Source organism: Poecilia reticulata, chromosome 2 (assembly GCF_904066995.2).
Source record: "Poecilia reticulata chromosome 2, P_reticulata-male-v2, whole genome shotgun sequence".
NCBI lineage: Eukaryota > Metazoa > Chordata > Actinopteri > Cyprinodontiformes > Poeciliidae > Poecilia > Poecilia reticulata.
Genome location: NC_088831.1, coordinates 265,289 through 285,153, shown reverse-complemented (window position 1 = coordinate 285,153; position 19,865 = coordinate 265,289). Strand labels below are relative to the sequence as shown.

The window sequence follows — 19,865 nt, the reverse complement described above, 5'->3', positions numbered from 1 at the left end:
CAGAATCAGCATATTTGACCTGTTTGAGTTTCAGCCGCTCCTTTGTGTAAGGAAACATGACTTCTTCAAGTATTTTCTTGTATTCAGCCTGATCCATGATCACTATTGTTAGAGGAGTAGATCATAAACACCATAGCATGAGAAACATTCCCTTTCTTTACAGCCTTTATCAACAGTGAATCATAGTTTAAAATCAGTGTTTTATCTGACAAACTGTTTGTGGCCCAAAAAGAAAAATCTGTCTTTTATCACTCCCTTAAATGTTCCAACATAACTCTTTGGTTCAGAAAATGTTGATTGTACGTTGTTAACTCTTTTGCCAAGTGGGTTTTATTCAACACTAAAGCGTTCTAGCCTCTACCACAGTTTGTGAGACTGAAGGACTGTGTGTCTAACCGTCGGTCAGCAGCACCACAGGGCGCTGTACTCTCACCATTCATTTTCACTCTGTTCTGACTTCTGTTATCTCCAGGAATGTTCAGATAACATTCATCACAGTAGACCCTCCTTCACTGAACTCTGCTATGTTTGACAATTCACCCATAGAATCAGGAGCATGGATGTTAAAGGTCATGAAAATGGGTGATTTTTGGGACTAACTGTATTGGATGTCTGGTATATTGAACACAACTGTTGTTGTACTGATTCTTTAACATCTTTAAACATCTGATTCTTTAAATCTTCAGCACGATCAGGATCAGAAACTAACTGGTTGTACTAACCTGACTGACCTCTGCAAAACTGTTATGTGTAACGGTTTGCAACGTTCATTTCTAAAAGTGGGAAAGAAAGATGAAAAGTTTTTGCTGAAATAAGCCTGAAGTATAATAAAAAATACTTGACAGCGTTGACTGTGATGAACCCTTGATGTTTATGCCTGTAGTACCCATAGTATTGGTTTTTTACCATCCATCTAATCATAAACTCCTGGTGTAGCCTTTCTGTGTGTCTGGGCTCATTAGTGTATTCCGTTTTAGTGAAAGGTGAAGGTTTCCACTTTGGATGTTCGCTCTACGTCTTTGATGGATCTGTTTCTGTTCTTTCCAGTCAATGAATGGCTCCTTTCACTTTCACTGATGTCAGTTCACAGACTAAAGTCAGAATGCAGATTTCACATATAGAATATCCCACAATCCTCCTACCTGCTCTATTAATCAGAAGATCTAACGAGAATTTGTCACAACTCTCCTTGAAGCAGATTCTAAATTCATAACCATCTGCAGAATGTTGCAGTCCTCTAACCCCTACTTGCAGCTTTGGAGTGCCTTCAAATTAAAGCAGAGAGATTGCATTTATTACATAACTGAGTGGCATTAGAGTTTGTGCCTTTTTCTTTCTTACAGGAGGAGAAGGAGAGTTCCAACGACTCGTCCACAGCTTTTATCCCTCCAACAGAACCAAAGGCCAACAGTGAGGCGACGTCTGAGGTTTGTGTCCAAAATGTGGATAATATTGTTGTCAGTGGTCATAAAGGGAAGCACATGGTCAATAACTCATGTAGGCTGTAACATTTAAGCACTGCTCAGTTGTGTGGTAAGAGAATATTCCTCGCATCATTAAACCTGAACTGTTGATATAACCATAGAGATCCTTTCATGTTGTTTAAACACACTCTGGGACCCAGTGTGTTTTCTGCTGCTGTAAACTTCCTGCTCTAAGGTTCAACGTCTCTGTTCAGAAGTGGTGATCTGCATAGTGTGGCTTGCTAAATTATCAATACTTTTCCTTGAACTTTTCCGTATTTTGTTGCATTACATTCACAAACAATATATTTCACTGGAATTTAATGTGAAAGACCAACACAAAGTGGTGTGCAATTGTGAAGCAGAAAGAAAACTCAACATGATTCAAAACATTTTTTTTACAAATGAAAACCTGAAAGGTGCGGTGTGCAAAAGTACTCAGCCCCCTTTTCTCTGAGTGCAAATGCAGCAGCTCTGTGACGACCTCAGACGTTGATTACTGGTATATGTGTGTTATAACTATGGCTGAAAAACATGTAACGATATACATCAGCATTTCATATCAGTCAATATTGATAATTACTGATGTTTTTTGTTTTTTTTAATCTAAAATCCTGCCGACCTGCTGCTGTGACCGTTCCTGTTTTATCCAGTTTTTTTTTTTAAGCAGTTATGAAATATGATGGCAAAACCTGAAACTGCTGCTGCACAAGTTAATTAACAAGTTGTTGCTAGGTAACCAAAATGTGAGCGAGTTAGTCGATGCCACCAATCTTGTTTTGCTGGCTAGGAGAGGTTGAGCAGCTAGTCTTTCCTCTGCCTACATCCCCCAGAATGCTGTGCGATTTTGGATCTCATTTCAGTGAATTCAGACAAAACCTTCTCGATTCTTTCTGTGCTTCCTTCAACACGGACTGACTAGCCAATCAGAGGCAAACAAGGAGAAATGCATCTCTCTTGACAGCCAATGAGAAACAACTTCTTAATATCAGAAAGAGTATATTATTAATTTATTCTCCAATGCACAAAAAGTTTATTTGTACAGCAAATCTCAGCAACATAGAAGTTCAAAGAGCTTTTACATCATAGTGTAGTTAAACTTCATCATATTAATATCATTTATTTCAATTTGGTTTCTTAATATAGCAATTTTTCACATAAATTCTCTCTAATCACTCTAAAACCCGACATATTTGGTCCGATTGTATCCAAATTTACCCAAGTTTAAAAAAACGTATTCCAGTCTAATTCAGATTCAGATAAAAATATATACTTTTCTTGCTGAATAGCTCAAGTACTTTTACAATATTCATTGAATCTGGATGTAATATGAAGAACGGAGCAGCAGAACTTCTGAAAAAGATCAAAACAACTTCCTGGATTTGGACATCGCCACGTTAAAGCTAATTCTGAAGATGACTTGTCCTAATTGGACTAACTCCTACATAATTCTTAAAACCCAGTCAATTCAGCCGTTAGAGATTTAAAATTCAGTTGTAATAAAATCTAGTGGTTTAGTGATGGCTTGATGTCAAACTTAAAATGGACACAATGACAAGCAGGAGAATTATATAATGACATAAAAAGGGAAGCAAATGGCAGCTTGTTTGAGTGATGTATGCAAATATTTTTTTTCAAATGAATGCACCATTATGCAGAAGAGCAAGAAAAAAAAACGAAAGAAAAACAAGATGAAACTTTCAGAGTCTGAATTTGCATGTAAGGACAGTAGGTTTGACATAAAACAATCTGATGCCAGTCTGGACATTTTCTGGACATTTTCCTTCAGATGCTGACTGACCTGCTCTGTGTGTTTGACGCCCAGCACCACGTCGGGATTATTTTTAGCTACATACGGCCGTTTCATATCGTCATCTGACATCTTCTCTCTTTTTCTCAACAAAACACTTTTAGAATTTGTGGTTAAAATGTTGCATGTCTTGTCCTTCGTCTCCCTGCTCCTTCACACCGTTTCAGTTAAAACTATATATCAGAGCAAATATGATGATATTTGAAGTTCTGAAATGATTGTAATCACATTTAACTTTAACCCTTCACTGTCTGAGTCTGACCTCTGACAAACACAACGTACAGATTATGTCAGGGTTTTACAGATTAAGTAAAGGTTCATCAAAATAAATAGGAACTTCAGTAAACAAATATGTTCAAAAAGTGAAACTCATATGTTACATAAATTCATATAATATTTTGGTTAATTTTGATTAGGTTAATGAAACATTATCATTACAGACATGGTCTAGAAGCTCATCATAATGCTTCCAATTGAGAGCAAATGCAGCTGATTTGATAATATTAATGTCCTTACCTCAATTTGCTATCACCATCATTTTTACTGTAAAGTCTTTTGTTAATGCATATTTGCACTAGAAGTGAAATAATAGTAACAGTAAACTGGAATATAATTTAATTGCAGAGATCAGTAGGAATATTGAAATATTGTCTGTTTTTGATTTATACTTAAATTTTCTTGTGAAAATATGAATCTTTGTTTCAATAATATTCAGAAGGCGCCATGTCAGCGCAGCATCATTTCTGGGTTATAAGTATCATCCTGTTTGATGATACTTATAACCATCAAACAGGATGATACATATAATGTCATATAATGTCTTTGGCATTATATGATCTACTAATGTTGGATGTGTTGTTTTATGATTCCAGTCTAACCGGACTAGAAATCTGTGCATGTAAATGTTTTGAGTTAACATCAATGAATTTATTTGAAAACAATGTTTCCCCGTTACAGAAAGACACATTGAATCATTTTTTTGATCATCAAATATTTTCTCAGTAAATACAACAAAGTGTTTTTTAATAATTTAATTGATAAACCATCCAGTCATGTCTGGCCTAAGTAGAAAATGTAACAAACCCTTTTAGCAAATGATTCCCACCAATCGTTGATGTTATCTGGCAAAGAGTCTTTTCATAATCGCTATCGAGGAATTTTGTCCCTCTCTTCTTTGTAAATTGTTTTAATTCAGCCACATAGGTGGATCTAAATCAGAATTTTGTTTAGGACATTTAGATGTGTAATTTCTGGGGAACCTTTTAGCAAATGATTTAAACAAATCAGATATGTTGGAACTATCCCTATGGAAGCCATATGACCTTTGACCTTAACATTAGCAGTGAGGTCTGCAGAGCTTTCTTCTGTTACTTCCTGAAAGAGTTAGAGAGTGTTGTTTGTTTTACTGCTGAACCTTCATATCATAAACCATTGTTTGTATTATGTCAACTTATTTTTCTCAGCTCTTATTTTTAGCTGACAAACTGGTTATGGAGATCTTTAAGCAGCTAATGAATGGTTAATGAAATTTAAGCCAGCTTTCCAAACACTGTGATTAAGCAAAATTTATTTTATAATTAACCATAAAGTAAATGACTTTATAACATTTGATGTAGATTTTTTTTTCCCATAAGAAATGACACTATAATTTGTGTGAGCTGAAAATGGATTTGTTGGGCATTTTATCCCCTAAATATAAAACAGCAACATGATTTCAGACATTATCTTTCTCAAAACTTATATATTATGAAACATGTTTCTGTGACACTTCTGTCCTTGTTTTTATCAGAGGTTACAATTCCTTGTAACAGCGCTGGGCTTCAGAAATTTGACACAGTTTGTTGTGGTTGTATGGTGAACCCTGTGATAGTTAAAATGCCAAATGTACCTTAATATACGTGAATACAATGAAAACTACTGCTAGCTAACCTCCACAGCCTTCTTTACCTATGCTTCTTTATTTTGCAGCCAATCAGCACCAAGGAAAATAAGCGGTGCTCCTAGATTTGCTGTTTTTCAAGCACAAGCCAGCAGCACGTCAAACAGCACAGCACCTAGTCCCTTCCCCTTCCCAAGCTCCATTTATCTAATATTTCAGATATGCTCTACAAAATAATTTCACGAATAAGCAGGTCTTCTGTGAAAACGAAATTCGCAAATAGGAGAACCCTCAAAACTGAGTTGGTTTTGCAAAATCATTTAGTTTTTAGCAAATCAGTCTTGAAGTTTATATATTTTAGATTAAAAAGAAAAAGGTGATTAAATGCCATTGCTTCTTAGATCAGAATGTTTCAAAATAATCTTTTTTGTTCTCCTTGGAGCATCTTTGCCTCCTTCTCTAACCTGTAGAAACAAACTGTTCCAGGTGTTTAAGCTGCCCTTCACACATCCTCGAACCGTTTTCCCCACTGAGTTTATTCTTAGCACTCAGGCTGAGGCTTTTTTTAACCAGTTAACTGTGAAACTCTTTGCCAAAACAATTGTTGAAACAGAGATTCCTCTTGCCTGAAGCCCTGCCCATGTATTTAGATTAAGACATTCCCAGCGTTCTGTATTTTACACATCAGTGGGGCAAAAAAACACTTTTAATACATTCAAACCTCACATTATTGATTCATGTTCCCATTAGCTCTATTCACACACAGAGAGATGCTCACAAGACTCTACAGACAATTTGGCTCGGCTCTTTTCCCCAGATGCTGTTGACACGAGCTGTTCAGGGCGGGAGATGTTCTGCTGGAGATGAGCTCCCACAGCGGGAAACTCCTGGGAAAAGACATGGGGGAGCATCTTTCCATGAGGCAGGACACTGAGATCGCCATGTTTTCTCTATCTGATGGCTGGTTTCCGTGGATACTTGTATCACATGCAGCGGCTCTTATCAGCACACAAATGTGCTGGTTCATATTTGCTTATCTTTCAGACATTTTAATGGTGAACCCAGACGCAAGTAAAGGCTCTGGAAAGAGCTTCCAAAGAACAGCAGTGTGTGTTAAAAAAAAATGGCCAGACATGTATGACCTATTTGGTTTTTGTGATCTGACTTTGCAACCAAGACACATTTTAGAAAATATGTGAATTACATTGAATTCACACCCGCCTTGTTCTCTACATAGTAGAGTTACTATCAAAACTCTACTATGTTGGGGATGTTAATCAAACTCTGACCAATAAAAAACCTGGGCCTGGATTTGGTTGAAGTGAACTCTGGTGCAGTTTGAATGCATATGTGATCGCCAAACAACCTTAGTCAGCCTTTCAGAAATAGTTTTATTGGATCAATGCCATAAACTTTAAAAAACGAATTTAAAAATTCAGAAAACAGAAATATTAAAGACTGGAAAAATTTTAATATATAGGCAGAAGGTGCAAAGAAATTAACATATTACTACTACAGTACTACTACTACTAATAATAATAATAATAATAATAATGATAAGGCTATAACCTCATCTTACAACCTTTATTTAATTCATTATTGAAATATATAAAGCAGTACATTCTATCCATCTATTAACTCTTTATGACCTATCTCCAGAGGTCAACGGGTGAGAGGTGGGTTACACCCTGGAGACGCTACCAGCCCATCACAACACAAGACAAACAGACATGCACACACACATTCATACCCAAAGGTAATTTAACGAGACCAATTAACCCAACAGTCAGAGTCCCTGAGGAGAACATGGAAGGTTCCAGCAGAAAGAACCTGGACTGGGATTTAAACCCACAACCTTCTGGCTTCCTTAGAAAAAGAAGACAATGGTCAGAAAAAGATAAGCTACGTGACAATAAACAGAAATATGTTGCTAATTCTTGAGTCTTCTGAATATTCTATGAACAGCACTAGAAAATATTTTAAGTTTGTCTTGAATTAAATAAGAACAGAGTTGAAACCAGTTTCTTATACACACTGTAACTGTACACACTCATTTCAATGTCTGACATGAATTCTGTTTTAGTGAAGATTTTTAAAGCTGTTTCCTTTTTAAATATGCCTGAAAAAATAATGAATTTTCTGTTTTCTTTGTTCATCTTGAACAGTTTCCATACAGATCTGTAGTAATTGGATTAATTACCTCATGAACATGTATGACCTGGAGCATCTGTCCCTTTCCTCCTGACAGAAATTGAAATTATAACCAAAACTTCAATTTTATTTTATCATCATACTACAGATTTTTTTTTCTAAAACTGAAAACATATTTTCTTTTGCAAATTTCCAAATAATTTTTTTGTCAATTTTGGAGCAATGGCTTCTTCCTTGCTGAGCTCATAACGTACAGAAATCATTTCACTTTGGATAATAAGACAATCTATTGACACAGTTGAATCTTGTTTTTTTGCTGAGGTTGATAGATTTTACAGCAGACTCATTCATCTGTGAGACATACTGGCATATAACTGTGTAGTTCTTCAGGTTTTCACAACAATCCTGTTGGATTAAGACTTTGCAGTTCTGGTCTCACTCAGCTCCACTTTAAACTGTCAGGATGGATGGAAGGTTTATTCAACACAAATGTTTGCAAACATGAAGTTCTTCAAAAATGTTCTGATTGGGAAATCAAACCACAATCATGTGCTTCTCTCCTCCACCCTCACATCAACTTGTAACCTTAGTCTGTGAGGAGAAGGTCAGCCAGGATGCAGTCAGTGAAGCACAGGAACGTAACGGCAGCGTAACCCAATACATCATGGAGAACATCTGTCTCAATTGGGCCATTAGCTTTAACTCTTCAATTGAAAACACAAAAAGTGTGAATTCTTCCTCCTTTGTCTACACAACAATAAATACAACTAATATTTTAACGAAACGAACATTGGCATGATATTTGCCTTACTTTCTGCGGTTATCCAACTTCTTGTTGGTCTATAGAATGTTTTCGTGCATTTCCAGCAACAAAAATGATAATTTTCTTTTAAAACTGTATTTAGCAAAGTATAATGAATGGGTGTGCCCAAGAGTGGCATGACTTTCTATGAAACAAAAATAAAATAAAATAAATAGGTAATAAAAGATTTTGTTTTGCATGTAACATTTTCCATTTAAGAAGTTAAACTGCTGGGAGCGACAATAAGATCCGCTGCTGTGCTGTGTCATCCATTATATCCAGTAGAGTTCATTAAAATTCAATTAAATAAGCAATTTAAAATGTTGAGCCTCTCTCAGCAGACATTCAACTGATGCAGCAAATCAGTATAAAATGCAACTTAGTTTATGGTCTTGATTTAAAATCCCAACTACATGGTTTTATATTCAGTTAATTAACTGTCCATTCTTTTGGTACTTGCCGTCTCATATTTGGTAGCACCAAGTGATGGGTCCGGCAACGCCGATGCGTCGGTGCATGCATCAGGCCCACAGACCAACACCCGTGTCGGTGCGTGTATTGGTTTCAGCAAGTCACGTGACCGATACAGGAACCGTTTCGAAATGACACTGGATGCCAAACTGTGTTTATAAGGAAGCAAATCTGTCAAAAGCATTTGCCAAACAAATTCTTGATCTTTTACAATGTCATCTATGGAGCAGCTTCAAAGGAAATGTTTCCTCTGTGGGACCATTTTGATCTTATATTGGAAAATAAATTTGTTTTCATTTTTGTTTCATCCGGTTCTTGTCAGTTTCTACTTAATCTGAATCCAAATTCAGCTGAAATTGACTCTTAGTTTACTTTCATATTATGTTCTGTAGGTTAAATGTCGCATATGTTTGACTAAACTGTCTTATTTAAATAAATCCACCTTTTCAATGCTGAGGCCTTATGAGGCCAGGCATGAGAATTAAGTCTCAGATACACCTAGATAAACTCAGATATGCAGCCATTCTACAAATTACTCGGTTGCTTTTTATAAATTATTTCATATACAGTGAACCATCGCTGTAACGCGGTTCACTTTTCACGGTTTCGCTGCTTCGCAGATTTTTTTGTGCAGTTTTTTATACAGTGTTCTTCGTCCTGATTGACCATATGATTGGTAAAAACAGTCTCTGCGCTTCTTCTCTACCTGAGTGCCAATAACGTTATGGTATTTAATACAGATTGGCCACTCAGGAGATGGAAACTGAAACTTTCAATGTCTGCTGGAAAAAAAACTGTGGCCAGAATCAGCACAAAACCCGACCGGAGGCTCGTTGATGAGATCCGTCGCTCTGCCGTAGATCCAGCTGTGAATCTGGTGCAGGAGAAGCTTTAATGATGTGACTCCGGATCACATTAAGGCCCGATTGATGCACACGCACATCTGCTGACCTGAAAACAGGTTTTGTTCTTTGGTTTCAATGTAGAGTATTTAATTATGCTGTATAATAATTGTAAAAACTAAAGGTAACTACTTCACGGATTTCGCCTCACGGGTTATTTTCGGAACGCAACCCCTAAGAAAAACAAGGGTTCACTGTAAATGTAGAGTTTACTTCATTTTCTCTACAGCAGAAGTTTTGTCAAAAAAAGCGTAACAGGCTTAATTTCAAAAGGTTGTAAAAACTTTTTTTAAAATAAAAATGTGTGGGAAAAAAACAGTCCATGCATCCTCATTCCAAACACATTCACTTAAATTTTCACTTTATGGTACATGTTCACATTCTTTATTGACTGTATATCAAATATATTTTAAATGTAACTGAAGATATGACATAATACAACATATAATATTCAATAAAATACAAAGACTTAAATCTTATTGTATAGACTTGGTCATTAAATCACTACATTGCCTGTAGGAATTTTTAATGTCCAATAGTGACACACTCAATGTGTCACTATTGAGTGACACAGTATCGACACAGTATCAATACAGTGTTGCTATGAGTCGAAACGCCTCATGACGCCTCATTTACCCGTCATCACTAGTAGCTCAGTTACTGACTTGCTGTAGGAGATCATTACATTTCACTTCAACCCTTTGCTCTATAGATGTTACACCGAGTTCCTGTGAGACCGTCATGAGTTGAGGTGGAGGTGGTGAGAGTGAACGCAGGCAGGACCCAGATTGAGAGGTGATGATGATAGGTTTAATAGTAGTAGCTCAAATCAGTCCAGTACAGGCGGCACAGCAGAGAACTTCAAACAGCTTAAACCTGTAGCAACTGACACTAAAAGACTGATGAGATCTAAGCCAACCACGACTATACAGTTCAACTGGAAAGGCTAACAGACAGACTGATGCACAGTACGCAACAACAACGACATACGACAAGGATCTGACAAAGAACAGAGACAACAGGTGGGCTTAAATACACAGGGAGTAATCAGGGGAACTAGACACCCGGGAAGCAATCAACAGGGAAGACAGGACAGGAACAGGACTAAACACAGAAAACCTCAAAAATAACTACACAGAAAACACAGAGACCTTACTGATAATTACCTGCTTTGCTGCTGGAGAGGAGCTTCTGTGCCTCATAGGAATGTTTAAGGTTAAGAAGAACTTTAACAGGAAGAAACCCGCAGTAGAGCCTGGTTCAGTGTGAGCAGCCAAATGATCACAGTCTACTTTAACTTTATGAAAAAAAAACATGAAAAAGAAAAGTTTTAACCCTATTAAAAGAGAAATCACGGTGAGATTTAATAAAACTCTTTACTTTTGATTATAGGCGGCTACAAATCCTGATCCAGTTGTCACGACGACATCCAACTCTGCTCTTACCAAGATGAACCCATCGTCAAGGTGGTCCAAGATAAAGATAGTAACGAAGCAGGCGGGGGATGAATGCATCACAGCGATCGAGATCGTACCGCCGGTGGAGGGAGCGGAGAGGCGCTCCATCCCAATCAGCCGCCCCAGAACCGTGGCAAGAAAGTTTGCCAGCATTGCGAGAAGCCAAGTGAAGAGGAAAAGACAGATGGCCGCCAGAGAAAAGAAAGTGAGTGTTTACACTGAGTAAGCATGTGGTGAAAACTGGATAGAGTTGCAACAACATATTTCCATATCACTATATGGAAATTGGTCCATTCCAAAAAACAATTTTTTTTACTGTCTGACTTTAAAACAAACCAAACTTTCACCATTTCAGGTAATCTGATTTACCAAAGTTATTCACATACACCAGTGGTGCCCAAACGTTTTCCTGTGAGGGCCACATAACTTTTCCCTTCTCTGCTGGGGGCCGGAGTCAGTTTGTAACAGAAAAAGTGAGACGATTGTAGGAGTGCCTAAATGTAAAAATGTATTGTTTTCCAGAAAGCACAATCAAATAACATTCTCTGGGTTTTTCACAGAACAAAAGTCAGGAAATAAATAATAACACTATTAATGAAATAAATAATAACCAAATAACCCTCTCTGGGTTCTTCACAGAAAAAATCCAGGAAGGATTATAGTCCGTATTTTCCTAACTATGAGCCGCACTGGACTATAAACCACAACCCCAAAGTTTTTTTTTTTTTTTAACCAATAAACATACACATATAAGTCTCAGATATCTCTGCCGCGCCAGGTTTTCCACAACGATGCAGCAGCAGCAGAGGGGGGCGGACAGCCAACATTTTAGTCATAACAGGTCAATTGAATATCACATTCATTACATAAGAAAAGAAAAGTTGCCAAGTTTAGATTTAACTGAACTGATTACAATCGTTTCCGAACGATAACTGTAACAGTAAAAGTGCTGATCCTTCGTGTTGCTACTAGCATGTGCTAAAACAAAATGAGCGCTTCCTCCTTCTTCTTCTTCTTCTTCTTCAGATTTCAACAGAAGCTTGCATCCATTATTGTTGCATTACTGCCATCTACTGGATCCTAATATCTATACCTCAAATTCTCATAATGATCCCAGTATTATTTTAAAAACTGTTAAATAGCATTTCCTGTTAAATGCTATTTAACTGATCAACATTCTCAAATTTCAATTCCCTATTAAAACCTAATTCCGTTTTAATGGGCGCGTTCTTCTTTTATTTTCAATTTTGACTTACAAAGATTCACTCTGTAATGGTCTCACTATGATGTCTTGTACCAAAACTAACCATCAGCCAAACTCCTTTCACACGAGTCAGGATTAATTAGTTCTTCCTTTATTTCCATGTAGAATGGAGTGAAACTGTCAAAACACAAACAACTCAGGATGAGCTCAGAGCAGCTTACAGAAGTGTTTTACATTCAGATACATACATTAGAAGTACAACTGATACAGCAGCTACCTCTGAATGCTATGAGCTGCAATGCTACGTAACGACCTGAGAAATCTTAGCAGCCTGCTAGTTAGCAATGACGTATCACATAATCAAATCGCCCGCAGGTATTTCCAAAACTAATTCAATAAACAAGTTATTTATTTTATCATATGTTAACATAAAGGCTCATTTTGAAGTATAAGCTGCTACTTACAGGCTTCGAAGAACTCTACCGGAATGCGGCGTTCATAACAAACACGTGTTCATCTGCTCTACCGCTACCAACCGTACTGATTACGTAACATAAAAGTCAAGCAGTTCCCTAAAAGTCCAACAGATGGCAGCAATGCGCCATGCAAAACAAAACACCCACAGTTTACAGGACACACTTCCTGCTAAAGAGCCCCCTGGTGGTTGAAGAAAATCTACATATAAACCGGAAAATACAATATATGAAAAAAAATCGGAATGCTTTCTGGTATTGTTCAGGGGGCCGGACCAAATGTGGAGGCGGGCCGGATCCGGCCCGCGGCCCGTAGTTTGGGGACCACTGACATACACCCTTTAGGCTCCATCCACTAAAGTCCTCTGGATTCAGACCTTTCCTGCTCACTCTGAAACAAACCATTACATATGTGAGCAAAATTTGTCAATATTACACTAATGTTGAACAATTACATTTTCGCAACTGTAGTGTTTCCATTAAATAAGAAATGCAATTTAAATCACATGTGAATAAGTTTGTCCATGCGTTACAAAAACATGCAGTGTCATGATAATCCAACTACTTCCTGTTGTCTTCTTTGTGGTTTTTTCTGCAGTTAGAAAATAACTACTGGGAGAACTCAGAATAATATCCAGTTATTTGTGTTATTCAATTAGAGCACCTTGCCGTTGTGCTCCACAGGGACATTATGTTTGAGCGAAGCAGTGGGCCATGTAAACACATGTGGACAAATCTTGTTATTATCCAATGTGGTTTATCCAAATGATAAGCACTCTGAAGCTTTATTTATGCAGGAGTGAAATTTCCTGCATAAATACTGTTAGTAAACTCAGCAAAACATAGAGCTGTATTCATTTAAGCTAAAGGCTAACAGCAGCCTGTTAGCTTTCATGGCCTGTTAGATTTTTCTTCATCATTTAAATCTGCTTTTTGTATTTTCTCAGGTTATCTTTGTTAATAAAATGAGCAGGATGATTCGAATCATTCTGGTTTGACAAAGAAAGATTCTGTGGCCTGTAATGCTGCAACAAGCCAGACACAATGTCAGGTGTGTGTCATTGTTATCCCATAAAAACAACAACAAAAGTTAAGGTTTGGTTATTAGGATATCATCACTTGTATCTCAGCCCTAACAAATAAACACCAGACTGGAAGAAATGTCAATAGGATGAAGTGACATTTGATCCCAAATGTTGCTAAGTTGAACTGAAGTTTTTAAGCAGCAAAAATCAACTTTCCCAGCATCCTCAGTACCTCGCCTTTAAAAGTGCTTGGCCAAACTGGGTGTGAATGAGGCAACAGCTATGATGTTCTGCAGTATGTCCAGTTCTGGCCCTACCATCTGTGTTGATGCTATTACCAGCAAAAGTTGTCTCATATTTCAGGAGAAGGTGGGTAGTCAGCAGAGTGGCTCAGATGTCGCCTCACAACAACAAGGTTTTTACTTTCTCTCTGTGAATAAGATTTCCTCCCAGTAGATTCTGGTTAACTACTGTGATGAATAAGTATGCAGCTGATGTGTCTTTCTCTCTGTTGACCCTATGAAGGAATAGTGACCTTGGTTTATGGCTCCAGACTTTCCAGTATAAATGTCTTTAAAAGTCTTTCATCATATATAGATATTTTTATCTTAACACTTTAGCTAAAATCAGTTGGATGTTGGTTGTATTTCTACACTCTGTGGGCTATCAGTATATTATTAGAATGAACATTTTCTGTCTAATTTAACAGTGTTGTTTCGACATGCTTTCTCCATGAAGCTAGCAGACAAGAAAAACATGAAGCTTTTCTACTACTTAAAGCAACTTAAAAGTAGCAAACATCCCAGAGGATGATCAAACACTACATGTTTTGATATTTGATATTTGAGCTTTACAGACGTCTCAATGATGATGTTGGTCTGAGATTCCCAGTCATAAAGTGCTTTCAATGTTTGGAGGTCTGAATCACACAACTCTTTTTTTCTACCATTTTTTCTTACTCTCAGTATCAAGGACTTATTTTTGGACAAGAGATTTCAACTCTCTTCCTGTGACGAATATTATAGATTTGAATGTTATAGTGTAAAAAGTAAACACACACTTCAAAGCATTCATGCTTCTATGATGATAGACTCAAGACTATATATTTTTTTGTTTTCAATTAGAGTACATTTTTATGTTTTCAGTCTTTAGGTATTACTTGAAAGACTTTTAAATATTAATGATTACAGTTTACTTATCAATCGGTACAAATATTTTTTTCAAACAAAAGCATCAGGTGCCTCTCTGTTTCTGTGAAGCATAATGGTGAATGTTTCCTATAAAAGAAAGCCTCCTAAGTGGTAAGATTATGGCTTCTTTAAGTTTACAGTAATGTTATTAGTTCCTCTTGGTTTTCACTTTCTTTCCAAATTAGTGCACCATGCAAGGAATGCATTGTGGTGATGTGACTGACCAGAAAAGGATTTGCTGTTAGTACCTTGCACATGGCACAGTGTTGAGTTAGGGATGTGCATGAATGATCAGTACCATACCTGGAACTTTGTTAGCAGTATTTGAATCACGGCTGCAGACGAAGGAAGGGAATGGATGAGCTCACGACTACACAGAGCAATCTCTTCATGATTTTATCAACAAAAGAACATCTGTGGCCGCATCGTTGTTGTTATCACACAGCTGATCCACCATGCTCTGATTGCACTGCTGACTCTTTTTTAGAAGGTCTAGCATGAATACATGCATTACTGTATAGCTACACTTCAGTGACGTGCGGTGAGGTTCAATGCTGGTGAGGCACTGACTTACGATTATAGACACCATGAATGTTATTGGACGTACGGAAATTTTGCGCATCCACACAACGCTGGGGGGCAAAAAGACTAATCATTTACATGTCAACCATGGCCGCGTTAACTCAGTGAAACTTACAAATGCAGGTATTAATTTCGTGATCTGATCCACAGCAAGCACTTTCTCGCTCTGTATCCGCCAAGCTACAAGCAGACTCGTTGCCATAGCAACTGACAACAATGCCACTTAATGTTTTAGGATTTAACACCAAAAAAGACTAGATTAGCTACTGAACTACTTAGACATACAAACTGTAGCCCACCAAACGCACATTTCATTAAAAAACTAAACAAAAACATCGTATTGCTGTCTTACCTTTAGTTATCAATTAAATCCATGCACCGCTAATTCTGCGCAAAAATATCCATTCATCCAAAGCCAACTTTATCCTCGGCATGTCTTTTCTACTCCGGTTAAATATCGTCAAACTGTCTCGAAGTAAACTGTCTTTACTTCGAGTAACACCGGCTGAAACTGTCTTTCAGCCGGTGTTGGTCTTCCTTTAGACCAACACCTTCAATTAAAAATCCACTTTAAAAAACTGTTTAAGTGTAGAAATGTAGTCTTTCATGTTGACGTCGGAAGAGAGAAGAAACCAAATATATCGCTGTACTCATTTTACTGTATGGCTAGCTCCATGGCTAGCTCACTGTGTCTTACTCTGCAGTTGTGCAGGCACAATGTCTGGGAACATGAGCGCCCCCAGCGGTGAGGCAATAGAACTGCCAGCCTCACCTCGAGTCTGTTCTCTGCAGTTTCTTATCGCTCCTCCTCCACACACAAAACACGATACACACACAGTTAGTGACAAAAAACACTCTACATTATATACATAAGCGAAATTATGGAAAATCAGTCCATATATTAAATGTTTCTTAGCCATTTTATTGCCGGCGTACAGACAGGACGAACATGCTGTCATATAATGGCAGCCAGTGCAGTTAGCGAGAGGTTGCGTAATCCCAGGGGAGGCTCAGCTCGCTGCTGCCTCACCGGCTTCGCTTCTGAGGATTTGAATGGGAAAATGCAAAAACCCATCGATTTTGAAGAAAAAATAATCAGAATTGGTTTAACTAAGTAAAAAATAGATACTTTATAGTACGTGAAAATAGCAATATAAATGACTTTTATTATTATATATTATTTTTTCATGATGACAGGTGAGGCTCTGCCCCCTTTGTCTCCTCAATTCAGATTAGTGGCTTCTGATGTTGTCTCTGGTTCAGGATTTAACTGAAGGAACGTGATGGTTACCGTCCATGTCCTGGATATGTCTGAGTGCAGTGGCTCTTGAAGACTCAATCATAGTCCAAGCCTTTGGTACTTCCGTTCCAGTGAAGGTGCTTTGCTTCAATACCTTATAGGTTGTAGTTATCCCTGTTCTTCCAGACTTTTTCCCTTCCATTTTACTTTCCACCAATATGGTTGCTTTCAAGGATTTTTTTTTATTGCTCTCATATTATTTTCTAATAAACTATATTTTTGGTTTTCCTTGCTTTCAAGCTACAACCATCCAAATAAACAGAAATAAACTCTTGAAACATCATGAAGGGAATAAACAGTTTATTTCTGGATGGTTGTGGTCTGTCTTCTTACCCAAGACAGACCACAATGTAGGTCATGTCCACCAAGCTACACAGAGTCTCATGTCACTTGTTCAGGTATTGGACAGGTTGGCATGACAACAAGCCTATGTCTATTATTGCTTCACTTATGAAGTTCCCAGTGCCTCTACTAGATGTAAAAGCTTCTTTTAAAGTAAATCCTGCATAAATCTACCAAGTTATGTTTAAACCAGAGCATTTCTTCTGGCTGCTTCACTTTGTTTTTTTAACTCTTTGCTGGTGTTTTCGGCCACGCTCTTTCAAAAATCACTTTCTTTCTATCAGACAGTTATTTTATGCATTTAGATACAACTAAAGTTGTGGAACAAATGATGCCTCTGTGCAACAGGCTCTAACAGCAATTAAAGCTAAAATTCAAAACAGGTTACGTATAGTTATGTAAAGACAGAATACTGGTTGATCCCTTGAAAGAAATGTCTTTTTTGCACTTGAATAATTCATATCTCTCTGTTGAAAGTAAATGCCTTTGAAATGCTTGGTTTGAATGCAAGGGAGTGATGGCATTCACTCCTTTTATTCACATAAAACTGAATCTTTTCCTCCTAGCTATTAAAGCTGCAGTTTACACATACAGTTGAAACCAGAGATTTACATTCACTGTGTAAAAATACTTTTTCTCTCCCTCTTTCTTATATTAAACCTTCCACTTCCAAGGTACCTGAATAATAAGAGTGATTTTTTTTTTTACATTTTTTTTTTATCTTTAAATTCTGAGATTTACCTGCTTTTAAACTGTATGATTTTGGTCAAATGTTTGGGTTTCCTTCAGCAATAGTTTGTTGGAATGTTGGTCGATCCCTGACAGACACCTTTTTTAGCTCCGCCCCCCGATGTTCTCTGAGGCTCAGGTCACGACCTTGTGATGGACACTCCAAAACATTGACTTTGTTGCCTTCAGACCACAGGATAGATCTACAAAACTCAACATTCTTGTCCATGAGTGCATTTCCAAACTGTACTCCGCGTCTTTTGGAGATGGCCTCTTCCTCCCTGAGTGACCTTTCAGCCCATGTTAGTACAGCAGCTTGTTCATGAGGTTTATAGCTGTTGTTTTGGCATTGACTCACACGTTTCAGACCAAAACCTTTTCACGTCTGGGACAGAGAACTTTATGATCTGTATGATAACTGGACATTCTTGTACAAAATTGTTTGAACAAGTGAACTTTGTTGAAAATTGGAGCCAAGAAACTTTTGCCTCAGTTTTCGTCAGCCTTCCTGATACTCTACTTCAGGAAGGCTGAAGTAGAGTATCTGCCTTATGTTGACACACAAGGCAGTGGTGTGTTTGTTGTGTTGCATTGAAACATATCCACAGGTGATCCAACTTGTAACTCAAATGTTTTGTCTCACCTCTTCATCATTTTCATCATTAGCTAACAAATCCATTGCATTATCTGGATTTTCAAAAGGCACTGTAATAAAATGTTAACTACATGACGTATGTTTAGATAAAAGCAAATAGACAAAATGTTCCCTCTGTGTCTTTTTAAAGAAAATAGCAGGTATCTTTCATTTGGAACTGCTTGTATCTTTACTCTGTTTTGCTAAGTCCAATCTTCTGCTCTCTCTTTTTTTCTTATTCTCTGCAGGTAACCAAGACCATCTTTGCCATTCTCCTGGCTTTCATCATTACATGGACACCGTATAATGTCATGGTGCTGATATCCACCTTCTGTCAGTCCTGTGTCCCTGACACCGTGTGGGCGATTGGCTACTGGCTGTGTTATGTCAACTCCACCATCAACCCAGCTTGTTACGCACTGTGCAATGCCACATTCAAAAAGACTTTCAAAAACCTGCTGCTGTGCCAGTATAAAAATATAGGTACGAGATGAGATGAAAGAAGAAGATAAAGGGTGGGATGGGAGGGGAGGGTTACGGGAGGGGGAGATGTAAGCCACGTCAAAGGAGGAACAGAGGAAACACTATAAAGGTGAGTGACAAGAAGACTGGATAAATAAAAGCATAAATGTGTGAAATTTAACGAGTTCTGGCATATGGCGGGGGATATGCATCTATTTATTCTGCAAGTTAAAGCAAACAGGCGAGAGAGCTCTCCAGCTTCCCTTTACATGGATCCGCAGAGTGGAAAAGCTGCTACAGCAGTAAGACAAAGTGAATGTGGGCTGGGAAAGAAGGAACAAGTGTAAAGTGTGGAGACCATGAATGGAAATGAAAGCTTGTAGAGGTAAAACTAAAACAGCGGCGGCAGTGGCGCTGCTCAGATTTGAGTGTTTTCATGTAACAGTTTTCTGTCATTTTCCCCATGATGAATTATTCTCCAGCAAAAATCCCCGCAAAGTCATGCGTTCAAGTTCTGATGTAATGTGAACTATATTATATCAAAGTACCGAGGGCAGTTGTGTGGATAATTGGTCACTGGCTGAGTTGTGACAGTTCAACTATCGACCCAGACGGGTAAAAGTTGGTGCAGAATCATTAAAAGTTCTTCTTGATCCTGCAGTTGATCTGAAATCAGCTATTTGTACAGAAAGGAAACAAGAGATTGTTTAAAATAAGGGAAAACAGGTAGCTGTGCTTCTATTGACCATATAATTGTGCAATGTGACATTTCAAAAATCCATCCATCCATTTTCTTTCACCCTTGTCCCTCAGTGGGGTCAGGAGGGTTGCTGGTGCCTCTCCAGCTAACGTTCCGGGCGAGAGGCGGGGTCACCCTGGACAGGTCACCAGTCTGTCGCAGGGCAACACAGAGACACACAGGACACACAACCATGCACACACACACTCACACCTAGGGGCAATTTAGACAGACCAATCAACCTGACAGT

General features: G+C 37.9%; 1 protein-coding gene across 1 annotated transcript in view; it reads left to right on the top strand.

Moving 5' to 3' along the window:
* chrm4a (cholinergic receptor, muscarinic 4a) overlaps window positions 1–18,927 on the top strand; it is a 39,659-nt gene extending 20,732 nt beyond the window's left edge. Inside the window, exons 5-7 of the mRNA XM_008430160.3 lie at window positions 1,344–1,427; window positions 10,871–11,140; window positions 18,663–18,927. Of these exons, the coding sequence (XP_008428382.1) occupies window positions 1,344–1,427; window positions 10,871–11,140; window positions 18,663–18,908 (600 nt within the window). The 3' untranslated portion in view covers window positions 18,909–18,927. The remainder of the gene's footprint in view (window positions 1–1,343; window positions 1,428–10,870; window positions 11,141–18,662) is intronic.
* Window positions 18,928–19,865: the final 938 nt, after the last annotated feature.